A 22,410-nucleotide genomic window follows, 5' to 3' on the forward strand; every position below is an offset into this window, starting at 1 on the left:
AGTGTTACTGGCATCTTGTTCGCTTGGGGTCTTTGCTCACCAACCGTGATAATACCGAAAGATTTGAGTAGGCATGTGATAAGTAGCCACAGCAATAGGTATACTGGATGTGGTGTGCCAGATGAGGAATTCTTTTCAGGGTGCTTACCTAGACCGACCCAGCTAAAACGAATCCCTGATCTCACCACCAGACACTGGTGTGATCACGTGTGAGCAGTGGTGTCACGTGGCTGCCATGGGCCCTGGGGGGGGGGGGGGGGCCTCCTGTCCAACCTTCTTACCTCGGCATCTGGGCCCCTCCGGCCCACGTGGGCACCCCCCCCGCCCCCCCCCCCCCGGTGCAGTTGCACCGCCTGCGCACTCGCTCGACATCTACGCACAGCAGCCAAAAGCACTCACCTCCTTAGCCAACCGCGCCGCGCTGTGGGATTTCACGAGGCCAAGGGCCGCCCCCGTCCGGATCTCGGCGTCCGCGCTGGAGAAGAGCTCCTCCATGCGCCGAGTGTCGAGCTCGATCGAGTCGCTGCGACCCCCCATGGTCCATAGGTTCGTTTTGCCCTCGATGCGTTCCTTGGGGATGACGTTCCAGAAGAACTTGCGCATCTTCTTCTTGCTGGCGTCCACGCCGCCGGCCCGGCCGTCGCCCTCCGACGTGACTCCCGTGAAGCCCAGCGACGGGGGAAGGGGCGGCGGTGGCGGCGGAGGAGGCGGAGGAGGAGGAGGCGGCGGTGCCGGCGGAGCAGCGTATCCGCTCGGGGCGTTGGGGAGAAGCGCGCGTCCGTTGCTCTGCACATCCATGTTGAGCATCGTCGATTTGGGGAATCGGCCACCCTCCGTCGTGCAGGTTGTCGTGTCGCACGAAACGTAGATTCCCTCGGGGACTTCTCGCAGCCAGAGAGAGCTACCAGCGGCCGCGCGTCGGATGGGGGCGGCGGCCGTCCGTCGCGGGGTCAGCGAGAGCAGGGGGTATCATCGCAGCGGCGAGGCCAGGTCTCCGCTTGTCCACCTGCGAGGCAAAGAACGGCAGAAGCTGAGCTCCGAGGTTTAAACTGCGAGCCGCAGCGGCCCTGGCCGACGGCGCGTGACGAGCGCAGCCTCGAGGCGTGCGTCTGTGTGTGTCTGTGTGCGTCTGTGTGTGTCTGTGTGCGTCTGTGTGTGTCTGTGTGCGTCTGTGTGTGTCTGTGTGCGTCTGTGTGTGTCTGTGTGCGTCTGTGTGCGTCTGTTTGCGTCTGTGTGTGTCTGTGTGCGTCTGTGTGTGTCTGTGTGCGTCTGTGTGTGTCTGTGTGCGTCTGTGTGTGTCTGTGTGCGTCTGTGTGTGTCTGTGTGTGTCTGTGTGTGTCTGTGTGCGTCTGTGTGTGTCTGTGTGCGTCTGTGTGTGTCTGTTTGCGTCTGTGTGTGTCTGTTTGCGTCTGTGTGTGTCTGTGTGCATCTGTGTGCGTCTGTGTGCGTCTGCGTATTTATGGTGTCACTCTTTCACGGGGGCCTACACAAGTGGGCGCCTATGACCAAATCGCCCGGAATGCTCGCAATCTCGTCAAGTTTTGGACGCTAAGCAGCGGTTGAGCCTGAAAGAAAGAGCCGCGATGGGCGATCACCACGCATGGCCGGTTGTTACAGGCGAGGTGGCCGTGCTATTTTGTGGGCAATAATAGAGGGCCAGTGCAGGAAAATCAATTGTTGTACTGCACTTCTATGCACCTACTTTGTATGCTCCTCTGCCTTCACCGATCCGCACTGACCAGCGTGGTGAAGTCACCCATCCAGCAGTGGATGGGCACAAAGGTTGTACGTGTACACAGGTGTGGATATCATCATCTGCGCGCTCCTACGCATCTCTACAACTGTCCTTTTCGCGTGCCCGCAACTCACAAGCGTGTGCACATTTCCGCACGTTGACACCTGCCACTCGCGGACAAAGACAAAGATTCCCCGTCCCTAGTAGGCATAGGAACTGTTGGAGGCAAGTGCTGTTAGCCTACCGACGACAATGTGAGACAGTAGTTATTTCTCTACATCTACATCAGCCATGCAAGAAGAAGGCGAAGTGCACACACATACACCGACTACAATGTGAGTTTGTAGTTATGTATCTGCACACAAACACACGCACCGGCACGCAGCGCCTCCACACCCTAAACCAGCGGGTCCCAACACCGCCAAATTAATCCACGGGCCAGAGCAGACATTGGTACCACCTAAGGTAGCAAAAACTTTTGTCGTACCGATGTGCTTATTCACATGGCTAGAAATATACACTTGGTGAACCCCAACTCGTTTCAAATGGGCCATCGCACGCCTCACTGTTGTCAGCCACGCTAAGGTATTGCAACCACTGAAAGTACTGCCACCTCAAGGGCTGCCCGCGAGTGAAACGTCTGCTCTGTGGGCTCACAGACTGAGTCCAGTCCACACCTCCAAACCCCGTGGCGTGGCAGGCGTCGATGGGAGTCTCGCGGAGGTCAATTGACGACGGGGCGCCTTCATTGAGCAACGACGGCTGACGGACTCGCGGTGGAGCGGATTGTGATTCGCGACTCTGGTTGATCCGAGTGCGTGAGGTTGTGCGTGTAGGCGGCTGGCGAAGTAAGGCGACACCGTGAACGATGTTCACCCCCTCGCGGGGGATGGAAGTCTGTCCGATACCATGGGAGGACGACACCGCGGAGCCCCGAATGAGACAGCCGAGTGACAATTCTGCAAGATGCACAATGCATGGCCGTGCCAGGGGAACCGGCCGGCTCTGTTCGAACCCCGGCTTCGAGAGGGCCTTCATCCAGCAGTGCATTGGTCATGGCTGATGATGATGATTATGATGATGATCTACGTTACGTGGACAGAATGCGATCGCGTTGGCTGAGCACTTGGATGAGCGACCACCAGGGCTTGCTAGGTGGTGTAGGCGTGTGGCTGAGAGGTGTGACCAGGGGTGGTGCCACCCTCGTTTCAGCGGTGGGGTTCCCCCCCCCCCTTCCTCCGGGTTCTCCAGATTATTCCCACAAGAATACAAATACACACAGTGCGAAACTTGTCCAAACATTCCCACGCTGGAGAACACTTCTAAAAAGTACAACATTGAAATTTCGGCCGTCCTAGCTCAAGGGCATTGGTGGCACTCAGGCTGGAGAGGGGTGACACGGTGGCTTCACGCGCTGCAGTATGAACACGGCGGCGGTGGCCCAGGGTCCAATACCCGCCGCGGCTACCATCAGTAGCGAGTGACATCTGAACGGCTCCCTTGGTCACCAACCCGCAGCTGTTGATGGATGTTCAAACGGCCCGCGCGCGATCGACGCGGCGCGGAGATGCCTCCCGTTGCCAGCGTCCAGCGTCGACAGAGGCCTGTAAACGACTCTCATCGTATCGTCGACTGCAGTCGTGAGATTGGCATTGGACGTGGCGGTGGTGGCGGCCGTGCAAAGGCCACAACGGAGCACCGCGGGGTTCCTGTTGCTGCCGCGCGTGCTCGCTCCTCGTGTTGCGCGCGAGCGATGGAACAAAAGCGATGTTTACCGTGGCGGGTCACGGTGCCCCCCCCCCCCCCCTCTCTCTAGCCTTTGTGTACAACGCGATCTCCTGACGCACATGAAGAAGCCCCCCCCCACCACCACCACCCCAGGTACTCCCCCCCCCAACTCGCCCCCACCGTAGAGGCCCCTTTTGTCCCAGAAAACACCCAGAGGCGACTTGGGCCACAATTCGATCTGCGCGGTAACGCACGCGACGCGGACTCGATTACAATTACAGCGCCGTGGATTCAGTTTTGCCGGAGGGGGCAGCGGTGGTGCAGCGGTTAGCGCGCTGCGACGTAAACCCGACAGCACGCTTCGGTTAGAATCCCACCCACGGCTCACCCCCCCCCCCCCCGCACTCACAAGCCGCACTGACCAGAGTGGGGAAGTATGGTTAAACAACCCCCATTGCCGATGCAGCCTGGGGGAACCTTCATCCAGGAATGCATTGACAAAGGGCTGTAAATGATTGTTGTTCCTATTTTATAATTCGCATTGCGTTGTTTCATCATTATTCTGAGTTGTCACTAGCAGTGTTGTCAGTAGCAGGTGAGCGATTTATAATAAAGCATCCGGCAACAGGCAGTCCCACGGACGGGGTGAATTAATCTTCGTAGACATTTTAAGATTGCTATCTGGATTTTGTTTCATTAAAAAATAAAACAGTTTTCAACTTTAAAATAAATAAATACATGTGGAGCAATAAGAACAGATTTGAGACGTTTCTAGAACCCCATTCACCATTATTTCGACGTACGTCAAAGGATCGTACACGGGGCGTTCCTGTAGGTGCGTGGCCGATATTCAACACAATAAGTTCGCAGTTTCTTCCGGTCAGAATGAACCCGTGCCCGCATCTGTAGGTGGCAAACCAACTTCAGTAATCATTGTGACTTGCAGGCTGACCCCTAGAGGGACAAGCGCAAAGCGCCAGTACCCCTCGGGGTAGTCGTCTCACAGCGGCACGCATTTGTACATCAGCGGCTCAAAAGTCGTTTTTTTGTCTCTCGCTCCCTTTGAAAGGACCTCGCAAAGCGGTCGACTCGCGTTTCGTTTCACACTTTCACACGCCATCGCCGAAATGACAAAGTCCGCCGCGATGGTCGAGTCTCGACAAGTCTGGCCGCTCACCGAGCCGCGTCGCCGGACATCTGACCGCGACCATTGATGCCCGACTGGGTCGTCTGCTGCTGCTGCTGCGCGCGTACGAGGCGCTGCAGAGTGAATGTGTAGGGAGCGGTAGGGGAGCGGTTAGCGCTACGCTGCGCTACGAACCCGGCCACCCGAGTTCGATTCCCTTGCACGGCCACCAACACTGGTGACGATTACCTGAACCGGTCCTGGGCCTCCCGCTCGGTCGACTCAGCTTCAAATGAGTGCCTGGTGCGATGTCTAAACATTGCCACTGGGGAGACAAAGGCGGCCGGGCGTGTGCCGCGCCGGCCTTCATAGGTGCTCGCTCACAGCACTTGCCCCAACAGTCTGGTAAAGGCTATAGGGGGGATCTTTGTCTTTAGAATGTCGGTACTTTCTTTTTCGCACAATGGGACCGCTTGCGCGTCTGTCGTTACCGAACGCTTCGGCGAATTTAATGAATCTCCCCCAATGTTGTGACGGCTGGTGCATGGTGGGAGAGTGGAGGCGCAGTGGTTGGCACGCACCGCGCTATGAACCCGGTGACCCCCTGTGTTCGACTCCCAGCTACGACGGCGAGCATCAGTGGCTCAAGAGCGACACCTGAACCGGTGTCTGGTGCACCCTTCCCCACAATCCAGTCCCATCACCAACCCGCATTGGCCGGAAAGGTGAAGAATGGTTCAAACAACCCTCATGACCGACGTGGCGAGGGGAGTCCTTAATCCAGCAGCGCGGCGTGATGTTAACGCATTGAGCGTGACATTGTGTACGTTCCAGCACCACGCCCGACCGCCTTTGTCTCGCCAGTGGCGACGTTTACACATCGCGCCAGGTACACAAACGCACAACACGAATGTACATTATCAGCACAACTATAGGGACATCGAGAGGTTCCTGCGACAGCCCGCACATGGTAAAGCAACTTCCATCCCGCATCAAACATCTTCTATCCCGCATATCAGAGCAGGGATTCCCATGGTTTTACGTGTGTATGTTCAACTTCTTTCGCACCGTACATAGCCAACTGTGCTAATCGGAGGTGCGGGGTAAGGACACCAAACTAAACACACAAAAAGCAGTTTCATCTGAACTCTCCGTTCAGACGAGTTCCATCTGAACTCTCTGTTCAGACGAGTTCCATCTGAACTCTCCGTTCAGATTAGTTCCATCTGAACTCTCCGTTCAGACGAGTTCCATCTGAACTCTCCGTTCAGACGAGTTCCATCTGAACTCACCGTTCAGATGAGTTCCATCTGAACTCTCCGTTCAGATGAGTTCCATCTGAACTCTCCGTTCAGATGAGTTCCATCTGAACACTCCGTTCAGATGAGTTCCATCTGAACCCTCCGTTCAGACGAGTTCCATCTGAACTCCCCGTTCAAACGAGTTCCATCTGAACTCACCGTTCAGATGAGTTCCATCTGAACTCTCCGTTCAAATGAGTTCCATCGAAATTCTCTGTTCAGACGAGTTCCATCTGAACTCTCCGTTCAAACGAATTCCATCTGAACTCTCCGTTCAGATGAGTTCCATCTGAACTCTCCGTTCAGATGAGTTCCATCTGAACACTCTGTTCAGATTAGTTGCATCTGAACACTCCGTTCAGATGAGTTCCATCTGAACACTCCGTTCAGATTAGTTCCATTTGAACTCTCCGTTCAGATGAGTTCCATCTGAACTCTCCGTTCAGATGATTTCCATCTGAACTCTCTGTTCAGATGAATTCCATCTGAACTCTCCGTTCAGATGGAACTCCCCTGGCGGCGCTGCATCACCGCTCCTCTCGGCCGTGAAGACAACGCGCAGCGCGCGCACGCAAATCGTGAGCACTTCGCACTGTGCGCGACCAATCTGACTGGATAGCTCCACGGGACGAGATTCCTCGCGAAATCCGCCGAGGCAACTCAGAGGCGAGAGATAGCGGGGAAGGGGCTTTGGGAGGCTGGCTCCGTGTCGCGTTGTCGCCCCGTGCATTGCGAGAGCGGCTGCGTCGGCGGGGGCGAGGGGAACGCCGCGGCCGCCGCGCGCAGGGGGTCTCGAGTCGAGAAGAATGCCAGATTCGAGGTGGGGACTTTGTTGTTCTTGTTGTTTGTCTGGACTCGAGATTGTTTAATTGCCTGGGACTTACGGCTTCATCGCCGCGTCCCACCACAGGCGACCAAAAAACGAGAGGAGTGGGGGCAAGCGCTGTTAGCGAGCATCTTTTAACGCCAAGGGGGTTCTGTGGCAAGCGCGACACCCGACCGCCTTTGTCTCCCCAGTGGCGATGTTTACACATCGCACCAGGGTCATCGTTTTTTTTATGCCGAGCCGACCTAGGGGAGGCCCAGAGATGTTTGCCGTGCGCGGGAAAAGGAAAAGCATCGCAGCTCGCCGGGTTCGTGGCGTAGTGCGCTCGCGATCACGCTCCAGTCTACACGGATTATCCACTGCTGGATGAGGGCCTCCCCGCGACTTAGAGGTCGCAGAAGAGTCATTTGATCTAACTTCACCTCGCTATCCAGGGTGGTTTGCTGAATGCGGGGATACGTTGGAGAGGAGGAGTATGAAACAATGTCATTTTTCTACACGTCCCTTCGCTGATCGTTCGAAGACAAAGATCCCCCGTGTAGCCTGTAACCGACGGTTGAGGCAAGTGCTGTTTGCGAGCACCTATGAAGGTTGGCACGGCACACGAGGGGGTGGGTGGTCAGCACCACGCCCGACCGCCTTTGTCTCTCCCGTGGCGATGTTTACACCAGGCACCAGGTGCTCATGTGAGGCTGAGTCGACCTACCAGTACATTGCACGCGCAGTAACTCCAGGCGCTATCGAATGGATTGCCAAATTGAGCACAGTTAGAATACTTTGTCAGTCGCTCTTCAAATGCCACGCGCGAGAGACCGCCACTGCACTACCGCTCCCCGCAATTATGAATCATGCAGCAGCAGCAGCAACAACAACAGCAACAACAACAACCGCCATTCGCCGACTAAGTGGCGGTGTGTGCCATCCTAGGTGCACTTTGAGTCATGCACACGCGCACAGACGGACTCACGGTTCACGCGTCGACTCGCTTGATGCGGAGTTGAGTGACGCGGCAGGCCGTCAACTCAACACCTTCGTCAATAACACCGCCTCCAAATGCAAACAAATATATATGAGGCGACGTTCCGGGCAATGGCCCTACTTCATAGCACGGAGGAGGCCGCACCGTGGCCTCGCGACGCTCGTTCTCGACAATTATGATCCCAGGCAGGTCTGAACCTCGCCTTCTGTGAGCTCCTCCTCCCCCTCCACCCCTACGCCTCCCCCTCCACCCCTATCCCTCCTCCTCCCCCTCCACCCCTACGCCGCCCCCTCCACCCCTATCCCTCCTCCTGCCCCTCCACCCACTATCCCTCTTTTATCCCTACCCTAACATAACCCATCTATTGCTCTCCCTCCCACCCGCGGGACGCCCCGCATCATCCTACATCTACCCCCCCCCTTGTTTCTGGATTGAAGGCAGCAGCAGCTCGCGGGTCTTCCCCCCTCCCCATACCAGAGCCCCCCCCCCGTCCATGCATTAATTCTGACAATCTCCCTTGCTTCGGTAAATCCGTTTCTCAGAAGCAGAGAGGAGTGTGTTGTGTTTGCACGGTGGAACCAGCTGGCCAGACAGCATCTGCTGCTGCTGCTGATAACGAGTCAGCCCGCACGGCCCCGTTCCACCCAGCAGCCAAAACCTTGCAGACGAGAAGGAGATTTTGCTCGAGACGGATTATGTTTACAAAGAGTTATCTTTACGAAGAGTTATCTTGACAATCGTTGCTGGGAGGAACTCCGCCACGGCGATGTAAAAATGCAGCGAGAACGCCGGGACTTTTATACCCGAGACGTCTCTCTTCGCGGCAGTTGTAGCGATGGTGTAAAGTGTGGGTAGTTGCTGCCACCTCTTCTCATCATTATTATTATTATTATGCCAGTGTGAGAGTGGACCAAAACAGCCTCGAACTTGGTCCTCTCGTCTAAAGGGGCTTTCTAAAGCGACCGCCGGTGAAGGAACTTCCACCAGCAGTGGAGCGAGCAAGGATTTCGCAGGAGCTGCGCCTTTACAACTGCTGCGGCAATTTCCGTGGTGATCTGTTTATAGACACCCCACTGATTTATAATCACCCCATTACTGTCCTCTCTTCTCAACGGGCGAATTAATATCGCGAAAGCGGTGGCTGCATCGTTATTATTGTTAATGGTCTAATACGTCTGTTGAGGTTGATGGGAGACATGTGGGGGCTCTAAAATAGCATTGTTTACTCTGTCTCCGATTTAGCGGGGTATCTATAAATATATTGCCCTGCATATTCACATGGACACCGTTCATTACTCGTTGCCTTGGATACGTGGAGCGGTGAGACATTGGTTCGCGACCCTGCGCTACGAACCTGGTGACCGAAGTTCGATTCTCTTCACGGCCCCTGGGTCTTCACAACCCCGCGATCACCAGCGTGGTGAAGTATAATACGAAAAAAATCCCACCATCCGTATGACGTGGGGAGCTCTTCATCCAGCAGTGGATTGGCAAAAGAGCTGTGTGTGCACGTTGACATTGGGTGGTGATGGGGGCAGGTTGCAGGCTGTTGAGCAGATAGCGACCGTGGCCTTCGGACTATAAGACGCTCTGGAAAGTAAGACGCACCCCAAACTTGTGCCCGGTGTCAATAGTTTTACAAATCTGGTCAGAAAACAAAGACAAAGACCCCCCGTATAGCCTTAACAGACTGTCGGGGCAAGTGCTGTTAGCGAGCACCTACGAACGCTACACGGGGGAGGTGGCCAGCACCAAGTCTGACCGCCTTTGTCTCCCTATTGGCGACGTTTACACAGCGCACCAGGCACTCGTTCGAGGCTGAGTCAACCTAGCGGGAGGTCCAGGACCGGTTCAGATAATCCTCACTGGTGTTGGTGGTCGTGCGAGGGAATCGAACTCGGGTGACTGGGTTCATAGCGCTAACCGCTACACTACCGCTCCCCACACACTCACTCTGCAGCGCCTCGTACGCGCAGCAGCAGACGACCCAGTCGGGCATCAGTGGTCGCGGTGAAGTGTCCGGCGACGCGGCTCGGTGAGCGGCCAGGCTTGTCGAGACTCGACCATTTCGGACACACACCCAAATGTTTCCTTAAAAATATATATATTTACAGGAGGAAAAGAACTGGAAAAAGGCGACAATATGGTTCAGACGGGACTCAAAGCCTCGCAAAAGCCTCGCCGCGCTCTCTCGGCCACTCGTGATGAAGTCCGTGATTCATTTCTTCGCGGAAAAGTCTGGACCTCGTCATGGGAATCTTTAAAATGTTTTCTCAGGAATGGAAATTAAACGGAATGCTCGCTGGCTCTGGATTTGCGTGGCTTTTCACAGACACCTACGGGCTGTAAGGCGGTCCAACATGCTTAATCCGTTAATGGCAGACTAATATTTACGGTCCTCCTCCAGAAAAAAAACGAGGGCAACAGGGCGGTGGATTGTCTGTCTGTCTGACTCCATCCAGTGATGAGGAAATAGGGTCGCCAACCCTCGCATCCACAATCCCAGAATGCGTTATGTGAGACTGTATGGCAAGCGGCGGAATAGCCTACAACACATGACCCCTCTCATCACCTGCACTTTCCATACATCCTCTCTCACCACCAGCACTCCCATCTATATCTCTCTCACCAAATGTATCTCTCTCCAGCTCGCAGTCCCATGCATCCCCCCCACCCATCCATCTCAAGCCACGCCACTCAACTTAGTCCCGGCCTCCTCACAATATCCAAACCGAATCTCATTACTGCCAGGACTTGATGCAAGGTATTAAATGGGGCCCAGTTTGTCGAATACGGCCTGGCAGCTGGGCCTAACGATAGGGAATGAAGCCATCAACTCGCTACACTTGAGAATCCAGTTGATGCTGCCAATGGTATGGAACCTGTCCGTGAAAGTCTTGTACAAATAAAATAGGGAACAATGTAAAGCCACGTACATTCTCATTAATTCACGCCATTCTTTCAGTAATTGTGTGCGATATTGTCTTGCGGCAGATTGGCCACGTGGGGACACGGTGTCTGTACATACAGCATACTGCCCTGTTATCTATGTGTGTGTGGGGGTGGGGGGAGCGGTGGCACATTGCTCTGCGAACTCGGCCACCTGAGTTAGATTCCTCGCCACGGCTGACACCAAGTGGTGAGTGGTATCTGGAACTGTTCTGGGCCCCCTCCCCCCTAGGTCGACTCTGCCTTAAATGAGGACCTGCTGCGGGTGAGGGGTGAAAATGAGCACTGGGGAGACAAAGGCGGCCTGGCGTGGTGTTGGTGACCCTTCCCCTCGTGTCCCGTGCAGGCCTTCAGATGTGCTCGCTAACAGCACTTGCCCCCAACAGTATGTTAAGGATCGTTATCTCTGTGAGTCTGTTTGTAACGTGGGGTCACGATCATTCTTGTACAAATTGACCAACCGGAACGAGACCTTAGTTGAGAGTGACGTTGCTTTTAGGGACTCAGTCTCGACATAAAACCGGCAACATTGACCAAAGGGTTGCCAATTTAACACGTAGAATGTTGCGACTAATATTTGCCAGAATAAAGTTTTGTTTGGGTAAGATGGGGTTGCCCATGACTTGGAGACGATAACCAAGAGCTAAAACATGACTATTTGCAGAGGTAAACGCGTTTTGCCCTGCCAACTACTCGCCGGCTTCGTCTCGATACTTAAATACCTTCACAGACAAACGCGTGTTGGATAACGAAACTGTATTCACGCGTGTGCGTGTGTATTCTTCCTTGGTATTTCATCACCAGGGTAGCAGCAGCAGAAGGGGCCGTGTGTCCCAGACGTGTAATGACCCCAGGCACCCGATCTGGCACCGGGGGATTAGGTAGTTCCATGCGCAACCACCTCCAACGGCGGCTCCGTGTCCATTAAACAAAACGCGAGAAACCGCACATCAATTTTGAACTTACAAATCATTACCGGCAGATTGTCCACTAAAGCCGGAGACAATCCCCCAAGGTGTGTCCTGATCGCCAGAGTCCGGGCTGCCTCCCTCTCCGCTTGCATCACCCCGATAAGATAGACAGATGACTTTTGAGTTCACAGCTCACCGTGCGGAGCGGTGGCGCAGTGAATAGCGCGCGGAGCTGCGAACCCGGCGACCAGATGTTCGATTTCCTCGCCCCGGCGCACATGGGTGACCGGTAATTGATGCCTGAACCGATATAGGTGCCCCCACCCCCTATCCCCTCCTCTAGGGGGGCTTCACCAGAGTGGTGAAGTATGGTGAAACAACCCTCACGAACCACACTACGTGGAGCGGCACTTATTCAGCAGTGGACTGACGCAGGGGCTTAAGTATGCACGTGAGATCAAGCGTGCATCTCTCCATGCACGCATTTCAATGTTGATGCATTACTATTATTGATCATCCATGCCCATGCAGTGTGATCATCAGTCATGGGTCAATCCACTGCTGAAGGCATTCCCAAGCGACCGCCGTCTCTCACGAAGCTGCGATGTCACAATCCATACAATCAATACAGTATACTCTACAGTATATATTTTGAGCTAAGTTTTGCTGGCTCGCCGGCTGCCGGGAGGTTACGGACGGTCACGTACAAAGGCCCGCGAGGCCTGTTTGTTTGAAAACAAACAAAAAGTGTCGAATTAAGGAGCTCGGCTCGTAACGCAGAGAGGACTTTGGCAGGGGTCGGCCGCGTTCCCGTGGGGGGCGTGAGGACGATTCGGCACCGCGCGATTAGAGGCCCCCTTCTCCCCCCGCGGTGGCAACTCGTGATTATGATCATCTGTGTCGGTTGGAAGTCTCCAATTATACTCTCACGTGGATTTCCCCCTCCGGGGCCGCTGTGTGCTGCTGCATATCTAGCTACAGGTTCAGCAACTCGGCCCTAAAAAAATGAAATATACCGCCCATTACTTGCTATACTGTAGGTTTTTTAAATATATATGTATGCGCCTGCCTGCAAACAGACGTGTATGCACAGTACAGTATATAAGTGCATGCGCCGGGCGCGTTGTGACAGATGTCACGATGCCAAAAGGGAACTAACCAGAATCACTGGGCCTGCAGCTCTTTTTAGACGGCATTCACAGGCGCTGCGGCAAAAAGGGGCAATTCAGTCGCCTCCCTATCACCCTCGTGTCGCTTCTACCGTGGGGCTTTTGTTTCAATGAACTTCACCCATTCAATCCTCCACCCACGTTGAGGGCAGTCTACCGGCCTTACTGTTGCGTCTCGTTCAGTCTCCAGCCACCAAACTTGCGGGTCACGACAACCGAATCACCCACTCACTCACCACAGTGCAGGTCAAACACACTCGTTTCTGCTTCATTCCTCGCACCGCTCGACTTTGGAATTCCCTCTCGCCATCGTCTCCCCCCACCCCGCGCCCCCATCCAAGCCCTTAGAACAGCGACGCTCAATTCAATAAACGTACGAACTCCTATTAGGCTCCTTGCTGTTTGAGACCCTTGGTCTCGTGCTCAGCAGGTGCGTTTTAAAAATAAATATTCTGTTTTGGCAAAAATTGGGAAGGGTGGCGAATCCAGAAAGCAGCAGGGGCTTAAAGCACGGACGCGAATCTGTGACTTGCGGGAGCGAAACGATTTTGACTTGTTTTTATTCACACACGTTTTAAGAATCGTTACAAGAAATTACGGAAAGCAGCCGCACTCCTCCAATCACAAGCACCACGTAAACCGCCCCCCACCCCATTTCCCACACACCCATCCGCGGGCACGTGTAGTATTTACACATGGAGGCGCTCATCAATGAAGCGTACTCACGGTGTCCGTTCGGACCACACACACACATGCCCTCTCTCATCCGCTCCGTAAATAACAGATCTGTCGAGTCGCCGACTTGTAAGCTGCAAAGCAGCAGACACCAAGAAAACCTATAGAGGTTTTATTTTAATCTTTCTTCTCATTATTCTTACAATACAGACGGATCAGTGTAACATTTCTCTATATTCTAACAAAAAAAAATCCCCATACACACCGTACTCCAAAAACGCGAATAACGGAATTATCATCATGATAATCATCATTATATTAACAATTATCAATTTCATTAAACGCTCTTCGTTCTCAACCGGGAAATCAAACGCCAGACGAACTGTCTCGACCACGGCATCTATTGAGACACCAAATGCGATTCGAAGATGTTACAATCAGCCGCTCGGATAGCGAAGGTGTACGCGACTCCACGATGCCCGGCGCAATGTTACAGAAACGCATTTGATTCATTCCCCCACTCCAGATTATCCATACTTATTCTAAGCCATGCAGACGTCCCATTGTTGAATGGGGTCCCAGCTGCTCGGACGTATGTGTACAGCATGTTACTTACATCGATGTGCCTACATTTGGATCTATCGCGGTATCCTTCCGTTTCTTAATATACCGTATCGTTAATTCGGACAGGAAAAAAAACCCCCACAAACAGAAAAAACGGTGTGTTATAGTTCGTGTGCGTATATGGATGTCGGTACCGGGAAATCTTATGAGGGTTAAGGTTAATGATGAGACATCAGCGTTCGACTCACACCACCGCACATACACACACGTGGTGTGGGGGGGGGGGGGGTTCCGACATCACCAATGTCCAGAGTCCTCCATATCAGGGCTTAATTTTAACCGGAGCTGTCCAGGGCTGAGCTCCAGAAAATATTTCCGGACCCCGGAAAATATTCCATGAAAAAATTAAGCCCTGCTCTTATCACAATACACATTACAGCTTTATATAGATATTTATATATATACCTGTCTATAATATATATATAAAAAATAATTAAACCCAGGAAAATGAACAGAGGATAAAATCGAATTGAAGGCTCAACCGAGCGCATTTACAGAGCACGCGTAGCGACCGCATTGCACACTATACATAATGAGGGGGCGACCGTCATTGTCACAGACGCGCTGGTCGAGAAGTCACCACCACGGCGCACGCAAGGAAGGTGCGTCCGTGCAAGTGCGGGAGGGGACACACTAAATGTTCGGACTTGACAACTGCTACGTTTGCGAACTTCTGGGTGAATTACAGCACCTAGAGAAACCGGCAAGAGGTTGTTTTTGTTTGTTTTATTTAAACTATGGCTGGCAGCAGCACCAGCAGCCGCATTGAGCCGTACAGAATGCATTGTGAATACAAATAGGTAAAGGTGCAGGCCCCACAATTTCTTGACCACGCCACTGCTGGCAGAAGGGCCTCCAATTGCGAGCTCTAAACCACGCCCGCTCGAGGGCATTTGGTCAACTCTTCCACGCTTGTCAATTAAATGCTCTGCGGTAAAGGTGGTTTTCAAATGTTTTGTTTGTTATGGGAACCTCGAGCCGGTGAAATTCTACAGAACCCTTGAGATATAGTCCCATCGACATGTCCATGGTCACACACTGCACATGCATCTATTAGATCCCCACAGCATCCACAATATTACATTTTATATTCAAAACACTACTCTGCAAGTCACAGATAGGATCCGTGTTTAGTGCAATAAAAAATGCAATGCTAGAGGTCGCTTTATTTCAATGGAAAGATAGAGTTTATTTAGACCTCTATGAAAGTGGGAGGGAGACGCATTTAGTGCCGTTTAGCAGTTGTGTAGATTTTCACTGAACAGTCCCAGCCCATGACCAACACAGCAAGTGAATCAAACCCACGGGTGCAGTAGGTCCCTGTTCACTCATCACAAAAAAGACAACTACTCCATGCTCAACGCATGGGCAGCAAGAGGACAGGCCCCGTGTGGTTAATGAACCAAGGTACCCAACACAGACTAATGCCAAATACAGTTATATTGTCAATAAAGCATTTGGGGAAAGCAGTCTGCTCAAAGCCCGACAAGCATAAGCTTGGCAGAAAAAGAGGTCACTCGAAATCAAAGTCTGGAGTTGACGTTTCTCCTTGGGTGGTTTGCTGGAAATGAATGCAACTGTGAGTAACTGAACAACAGAGCAATGCAATCCCGTTCCTTTCTGAGAATTCAAGAACTTAAGATGTTTGCTTTTTCCCAGCACGTGCTCTCATAGTATACTCAAGCTAAAAAAACATCCACCTTGAATACACACGGGAATGAAAAAAAATATAATTCTGGCAGTAATCAACACGTGCAAAATGTGGGCCAAAATGTTTGTGGAATGAGCCTATTTAAAATGTACCATTTCTAGTGTACAATTAAAAAAACAAGCGATGGATAGTAGCACTTAGCCCCACGTTTTTTGCCCACGGCGTTGAAACATCATTTATGGCCAAATTTTCAGGGATGAGTCGGTAAGCCTCAATGTTAGCCAGTGACCAAAACACAAATCACCGCAATCACGTGGCCTTGCACATCACTGTCCTAAGGCGTAACACACCGAGACGCAATATGTAATATAATATGCAATGCTCCGCATGAAGCACCTCCGAATAGCACGGTTGGCTACGTACAGTGCGAAAGAACTTCGACATACATACACCGCAGGGCGACTGGCAACTGCTGCTCCTGCCTAACATTGGGTCTGGACCAGTGTTCTTCATTGCAAGGTGGCCTTAGGTGCGGCCCCCAACAAAACACAAATGTGAAAACACCCCTTTGCAGGCGGCGAGGCGGCCCTCACACTCATGTTGTCTTATCGGCGAAAGTGGCCCCCCCTCCGAAAATTAGTGAAGAATACCGGTCTGGACAATGGCTGATATGTGGCAGAGCAGAGAGCGATCGGTGATCTCGCTCGGCCCTACAATATTGAGAACAAAGTGCCTGAAAAAACACAATGTAGAGCAAGAACCGATTCCAGTTCTTACAGCACAGCATGACTTAAACCGTTTCCATGTTGAGAAATGCATACAAGGGGCATTCATGTTCATCGAATATGCAACCCAAAACACATACCTATTGTCTTAGGTACACGCCTAAGATGCATCTGCCCGACACAAAGTTTGAAACCTTGAGAAAACAAAGAGTTCCAATTATAGATAAATGTGCCACCATCGTAATAAAGTGACGTCACTCCACTGATGTGGTACTAAAACGTATGAGTGTGATGTCACAGTGATGTCACTGAAGTGCCATAATGATGCACCCAACTATAACTTTGGGGTCTCTAACCATTGACAAAGTTTCAAACTTATGTTGCCCAGCTTGGGACACACAGGCTAAGTACTACAAGAAATATATTTTGAGGTTGCATATTCCTTTAAACTTTAGTTGCAAATCTTAAACAAACAAAAAAATCATTACTGCATACTATACGTAGCTACAAAGGTGAAATGGACTGCCGGAATCAAAACCAGTGGTAATCCCCTATGAACAAAAAGCACTGGACTTGGAATGGACTTCCTTTTCATTGACCAGCAGTGGAACACAAGAGGCCAACAGATGCCCACGCATTTCGAATGTACAACACACATCACACTCATGCCCAGAGCAGTTAACACCCAAAACCCAATATTACATGTATCACCAAACCCACCACCTGGTTACCACTCCCAATTTACACCAAAATTACTCCACTTAGCCAAAGCAATTATTGCCACAAGCATAGTTTTTTCCTTATTTGATCAAGTTTTTTGACTCATGGAATATGGACCAATTTCATTCATTTACATGGTTGAGTTCTTAACACGTACAATCGTCTTTGCAAATAAACACACAGAGTTGTTTATATAGCGCCAAGATAACCACAAAAGCTAAAGCACACACAATCAGGAATGCCTTCTGAAGTCGAACACCTTTCACAAAAGGCGCATCAGTCGGAATATGAATTTGAATTAAATGTATCTGCAAAAATGCTAAGATTAAATGTGATCATTTGTGTCACGAGTGGCTGCACGCAACCTTTTCGCACCGACCAGTGTGAGCGGCAGGCTCGTTGTGACTACGAGCAGGCCAGGGCTGTCCCCACCTTGTGACAACAGCCAACTCCACGGTCAACGGGGCAAGTCATCAACTTCATGGTACTCGGCCCATCAGTCATTCAATAAATATACTTTTCTATGTTCTGTTTTTTTATCCAGAGTAAAATAATTACCATCATAGATGCACTTTTACTGCACAAACCAGAAAACAATCAGAGACGGAGTGTCAAAACCATCGCCCGTAACTAATTTTAAGTACAAATTTGGTATGCATCGGCGCCATGGTCAATATGAAAGTGAAAATAAAACTGTCTGGGTCGTACCGAGTGGGCTTCGGAAATTGTTTACACTGCAGTGCTACAGGGGGTCACCGTCTCCACGTTCGTGCCACGGCTACCAGAGACGATTGTGGCCTGCAAGAACACGGAAACGCAGATTCCCTCTTTTTCGTGTCGACTCTGTAGACCCTAACAGTCGTGAAGCAACACCGGCTGCTTTAAACGGACGTAAAGATTCCTTTATTATTGCCATCTAGCCAAGTACAGAGACATTGCATTTTCCCTTGTGTGTGTTTTACGTGTTCATATGCATTTACCATTTGTGACTCTATCCTTAACACTCGTACACGGGTCAGAAAAATGCTTACGCGGGTTCTGTCTGCGATTTGCATGGCCATGTGTGCGTGCACGGAGGTGTAGGCACGCGTGAAACTCCAAGCGCGTGCACAGAGGTGCATGTGACTTCGCGCTCAATGCCTTTCCCATCAGAAAGGCAATGTCTGACCCGGCGGGGGTTGGAGCTGTTAAGCGCAGATGTGGACGTTTCAATCTATGTACCTGTGCACGAAAAACGTTAGCGTGGGGGCATGTTTATGTGCGTGATTGTCGTGTGTCTAGGAGAGAGCGTGTGTGTCTTCGTCTTTGTGAGTGCGTCGCAGGACCGCGGAGTCTCGCGTTCACTGCTCCTCCAGCCAAGACGGCTTGTCCGAGCCAGGGGTCTTCAGCTGAATGTTGAACTGTTTCAGCGTCTGCTCCAGCTGCTGCTGGTTCCCCGCAAAGTACGCCGAGATGGCGTTGTGGAACAGCAGGAGCTGCTTGTGCATCACTTTGACCTGTCAGCCGAGACAGACACACAAGCCTTGAGGGCACAGCACCATGGGGGGTTTGGGGGGGGGGGGATGGTGGGCAGCAAGGGGATCCGCAGGGCTGAAACAACAACCGCGAGGAGCCTCTCACACCAACAGGCCTCCCCCTAAACAGAGATGGAAATGGCACTGCAGCTATTTGAGCCGCATTGTAAAAAGCAAGTGTCTGGGTCTCGCAAAGAAGATATTAATAGCCGTAGGGAAATCTTACACCGACGACAATAAACGCTCACATACTTTTCACGTCGAACTATGCTGCTTTAAAAAAAAAGCAACACTGTTGGGAGACATGAAAAATATATTAGAAGAGCATCGCCGATATCAAATTCCCTATCTCTCGAAGGCTTTCCCTGCCACGAGCCGATGGGGGGGGGAGGGGGGGGGGGCCTGCCGAACGCACGCGTCGGGGTCGCTCGTACAACGAGTGAACAACGCGGGTGAACAACAATGCGTCGGCGAACGAGCGCCCGCGGTGGAGGACGACGAGAGACCTTGTTCTCCTCGAGGAACTTGAGCTTGATGGCGACGTCGCCGCGCAGGCGCTCATACTTCTCCTTGTGCGCCGAGAAATGCTGCTGCGCCGCGTCGATCTTGACGACGACGGCCGAGTCGCGGGGGCCCAAGCTCAGCTCCTCCAGGTCCGTCCGGTAAGCGTCGTACTCCACTCTGTCGCGAGCGCACACACGCACACGAGCACACGGTCCCACACGCACGTACATCATGCATACTACTGATGCGTATTAATTAGCACACGCGAAAATAACCATTGGAAATGAGTGTCCTTTTAGCAAGGATTGCTGCATAACTTTTCTATCGTTCCAAAACTTTGAATAATAAATGAATGGGTGGCCATTAAATCAAACGGCACGAGTTTTGTTCATCTTAAAAATATCTCGACAAATACGCTCACCTTCGAACAAAAATGGGTTTTTATTGTCAAAGCAAGGGTTTAAATATCATATATACCTCCAGCAAAAAACCTTGCCCAACAATCATAGATGAAGAGACGGCGTTAGGCTTCGGGTCATTTATCGCTGGCCTTGTCGACGTTGCATCCTCACCTGGCGTTCTCGTACATCTTAATAGTCAACAGGGTGTCCTCCATCGTCTTGTTGACCAGAGTGTTCACACTCGACACAAAGAAGTTTACGGCTCCCAGAAGTGTCTCGCCGTTTTTACACAGCAGCCGCTGCGTTTCCGCGTTGTACCCAAACTCCTCCTGCACGGAGACGCATACACACGTAATCAATTTGTTATCCCATTAAGTCACTGCGATTAGCTCAAAACAAAGTGTTTTGCAATGCCGTGTGATTAAAAGCAGTGACGCGAGAGAAAAATATGACCTCTTGCAAGCGAAGCGCGCAGTCACAATAACCAGTAACAGAGAATGTATAAGTTGCGGCACTAATGGACAATCTTGCATCCGAAAGTCATGAAAACATTTCTGTTCCCACGCCCATTGAGGTTCTGCTGCAGCAGGAGGGAACCTATTCCTAACCGCGTTATCCAATAACGCGAAAGATTACGTGTGTCGACCGCGTATAAAGGCGCCTTCACAGTGACTAAGGTGAACGCGCATGCTCAAATTATGAAACTAAAATAAGATTCAGTGATGCCATGTCAAAAATAGTACCCCCATTTAGTGAGGCTAAGATGCCTGCAGTGACAGAAAAAGACAATGTGCTGCCCATTTCAAAGCGGTAAGGTCTCATTTGGCTGAAGGCCATGTGAAACTAAGTCGCATGGCCATATCTTTCGGGGAGGCAGTATCTGTTCCACGAGCCATATCTGTTCGGTGGGTCACATCTGTTCTGCAGGGCCGTAGGTTCCCCAGCCCTGCCCGAGGCGGGCGTGACGCAGCGCAAGCGCGGCAGCTCGCGCGGCAGCTCGCGCGTCCACCTCTCGGCACTCGCCTGCAGCTCCGGCGACTTCTGGCCGAGGTCGGCGAAAGCGTCGCCGAGCGAGCGCTGCGTCTGCACCACTTGGTAGAAGTGGCGCGTGAGCTCACGCGCCAGCCGCAGGACGCTCTCGTACTTGCGCTTGGTGTCCCGCAGCACCTCGATCTGAGCCTCCAGCTGCAGGTCGACGGTGCGCGAGCCGCGCCCAAATCGCTCCGACAGCACTTGCTTGGTGCACTGCTCGTGCGAACACGTGGGGGGGGGGTGGGGACGCGTGGTGGGGGGGGGGACCGAGCGCGCGGTTTACACGAGCAGGTGCGTAGCACGTGGACTCGCACGCGTGGGCACCCGGGACCAAGCGCGCAAGCGGCGGCATGTAAGGCACGCACGCACGTACGCACGCACGTACGCACGCACGCGTTCGGGGGGCTACGCCCACGTGGAGCCGTGCCGATGCGAACGAGGTAACACTTAAAACCATCCCAGATTGAGGGCACCTGCCCTTTTCGAAAAAGATGGTAAGATAAACCCATCATTGGAACACGTGTGCATAAAATGCAAACTCTCTTTAGCCTAGACCCGCAATTATGACCTAAACGGTGCACGGAAATTAAATGACAATTTATAATAACACCAGCAAGCGGAAATATCCGGTTGAATGTAAAGTTAGTTGGTTTGCGTGTAAATGTCGTGCCTGCATGTGAATGCGCGTAGTATACGCAAGCACAATAAAGAGCCGAAGGCCATCTTTGGGAGCCCAGCACTCGGAGCAAGTCAGATGAACACCGTGTTTCTCCCCTAGGCTCTACCTGTAAATGTCGCTTTAGAATAGAAACATTCAACTGTTTAACTCCAAGCCACTCTCTGTCAGAGGCTGAATGAAATAAGGCCAGCCAATCCAGCCACTATGGCGCAGGCCACAAACTGCCGTCGCTGTGACGCACGTGGCCCGCCGTTTGTGCAGCGTCTCGCGATGCCGCCTGTACTTAAGATGCCAGATAAGTATAGGTGCGGCCCTCTCGTCAATTCACTTCTGGATGAGGGCCACCCCCATGCCATGAATGAGCATGGGCTATATAAGTACAAATTGTAATTTTGTGTGCCGAGAGTAACGTAAGCCTATTCTGAAATAAAATAACTTCGAATAGCAGGCAAACCAACAATTCATCGCAGAAAGAAGTTTCTTCACTATTTTAACGTTTTTCAACATACATTAAAGTCTGCAATGTTAATTTAATTGTGCTAAATTGTTACTTAAACTGGGTGGCCCAAAAGTTAGTTTGCAGAGATAGTATTTACCGACAGCAAGTTCCAACTCATCTCGGTAAACTGACTTTTGGGGCCACCACGTACTGGGCAGTCGAAACTTAGTGTACCGGCAAAGGTGCATTTAAGATGTTTGAAAAACAAAGATGCCTTCAAAAAAGTTATACATCCGCTCCAATAAATCAGGAAACAGCCTCCGGCTTTCTATAAAGACTATACTTAATACACACCTTTGGGCACAATGTCTTCGGTTACTAAACAGTAAGACATCACACTTCAAAAGTTATTTTTAAATAGCTAACGCAAATGTCAACTTCTAAAATGTCCGAAAACATTTGGTAGGACATCTAAATGCTGTTTATCTATTCAATGTGAGCAATTTTTCAAAACCTGTTTTCTGTAACTGCCCTAATACTACCCTTGTATAATGGCAAATACAAGTTTAGGTAATTTGAAATAATTAGAAGGGATAACAGGCAACTAGCCAGTGTTCTAAAAATCACACTTAATAGTGTGCGAAATTCCAGTTCTTGAGGCCTCAGATTCCCAAGCAACCCAACAGAATGGGGATTAAGTTCTCCACAATCCATGGGAATAA

General features: G+C 51.7%; 2 protein-coding genes across 11 annotated transcripts in view; both read right to left on the bottom strand.

Annotated features, from left to right (window-relative positions):
- The window catches only part of FHDC1 (FH2 domain containing 1), a 39,549-nt gene extending 31,649 nt beyond the window's left edge, over nt 1-7,900 (bottom strand). The window contains exons 1-2 of the mRNA XM_032955572.2: nt 7,684-7,900; nt 400-1,006 (exon numbers count right to left, since the gene is read on the bottom strand). Coding sequence (XP_032811463.2) covers nt 400-807 — 408 coding nt within the window. The 5' untranslated portion in view covers nt 808-1,006; nt 7,684-7,900. The remainder of the gene's footprint in view (nt 1-399; nt 1,007-7,683) is intronic.
- A 5,353-nt stretch (nt 7,901-13,253) lies between these two features.
- ARFIP1 (ARF interacting protein 1) overlaps nt 13,254-22,410 on the bottom strand; it is a 46,869-nt gene continuing 37,712 nt past the window's right edge. For all 10 annotated transcript variants that reach the window (XM_032955565.2, XM_076067404.1, XM_076067405.1 and 7 more), the window contains 4 exons: nt 20,562-20,783; nt 19,710-19,867; nt 19,140-19,314; nt 13,254-18,615 (listed from right to left, as the gene is read on the bottom strand). In XM_032955565.2, coding sequence (XP_032811456.2) covers nt 18,460-18,615; nt 19,140-19,314; nt 19,710-19,867; nt 20,562-20,783 — 711 coding nt within the window. In that variant the 3' untranslated portion in view covers nt 13,254-18,459. The remainder of the gene's footprint in view (nt 18,616-19,139; nt 19,315-19,709; nt 19,868-20,561; nt 20,784-22,410) is intronic.

The sequence above is a fragment of the Petromyzon marinus genome, chromosome 16 (genome assembly GCF_048934315.1).
Source record: "Petromyzon marinus isolate PM22_M1 ecotype Great Lakes invasive population chromosome 16, UKy_Petmar_22M1.pri1.0, whole genome shotgun sequence".
Classification (NCBI taxonomy): Eukaryota; Metazoa; Chordata; class Hyperoartia; order Petromyzontiformes; family Petromyzontidae; genus Petromyzon; species Petromyzon marinus.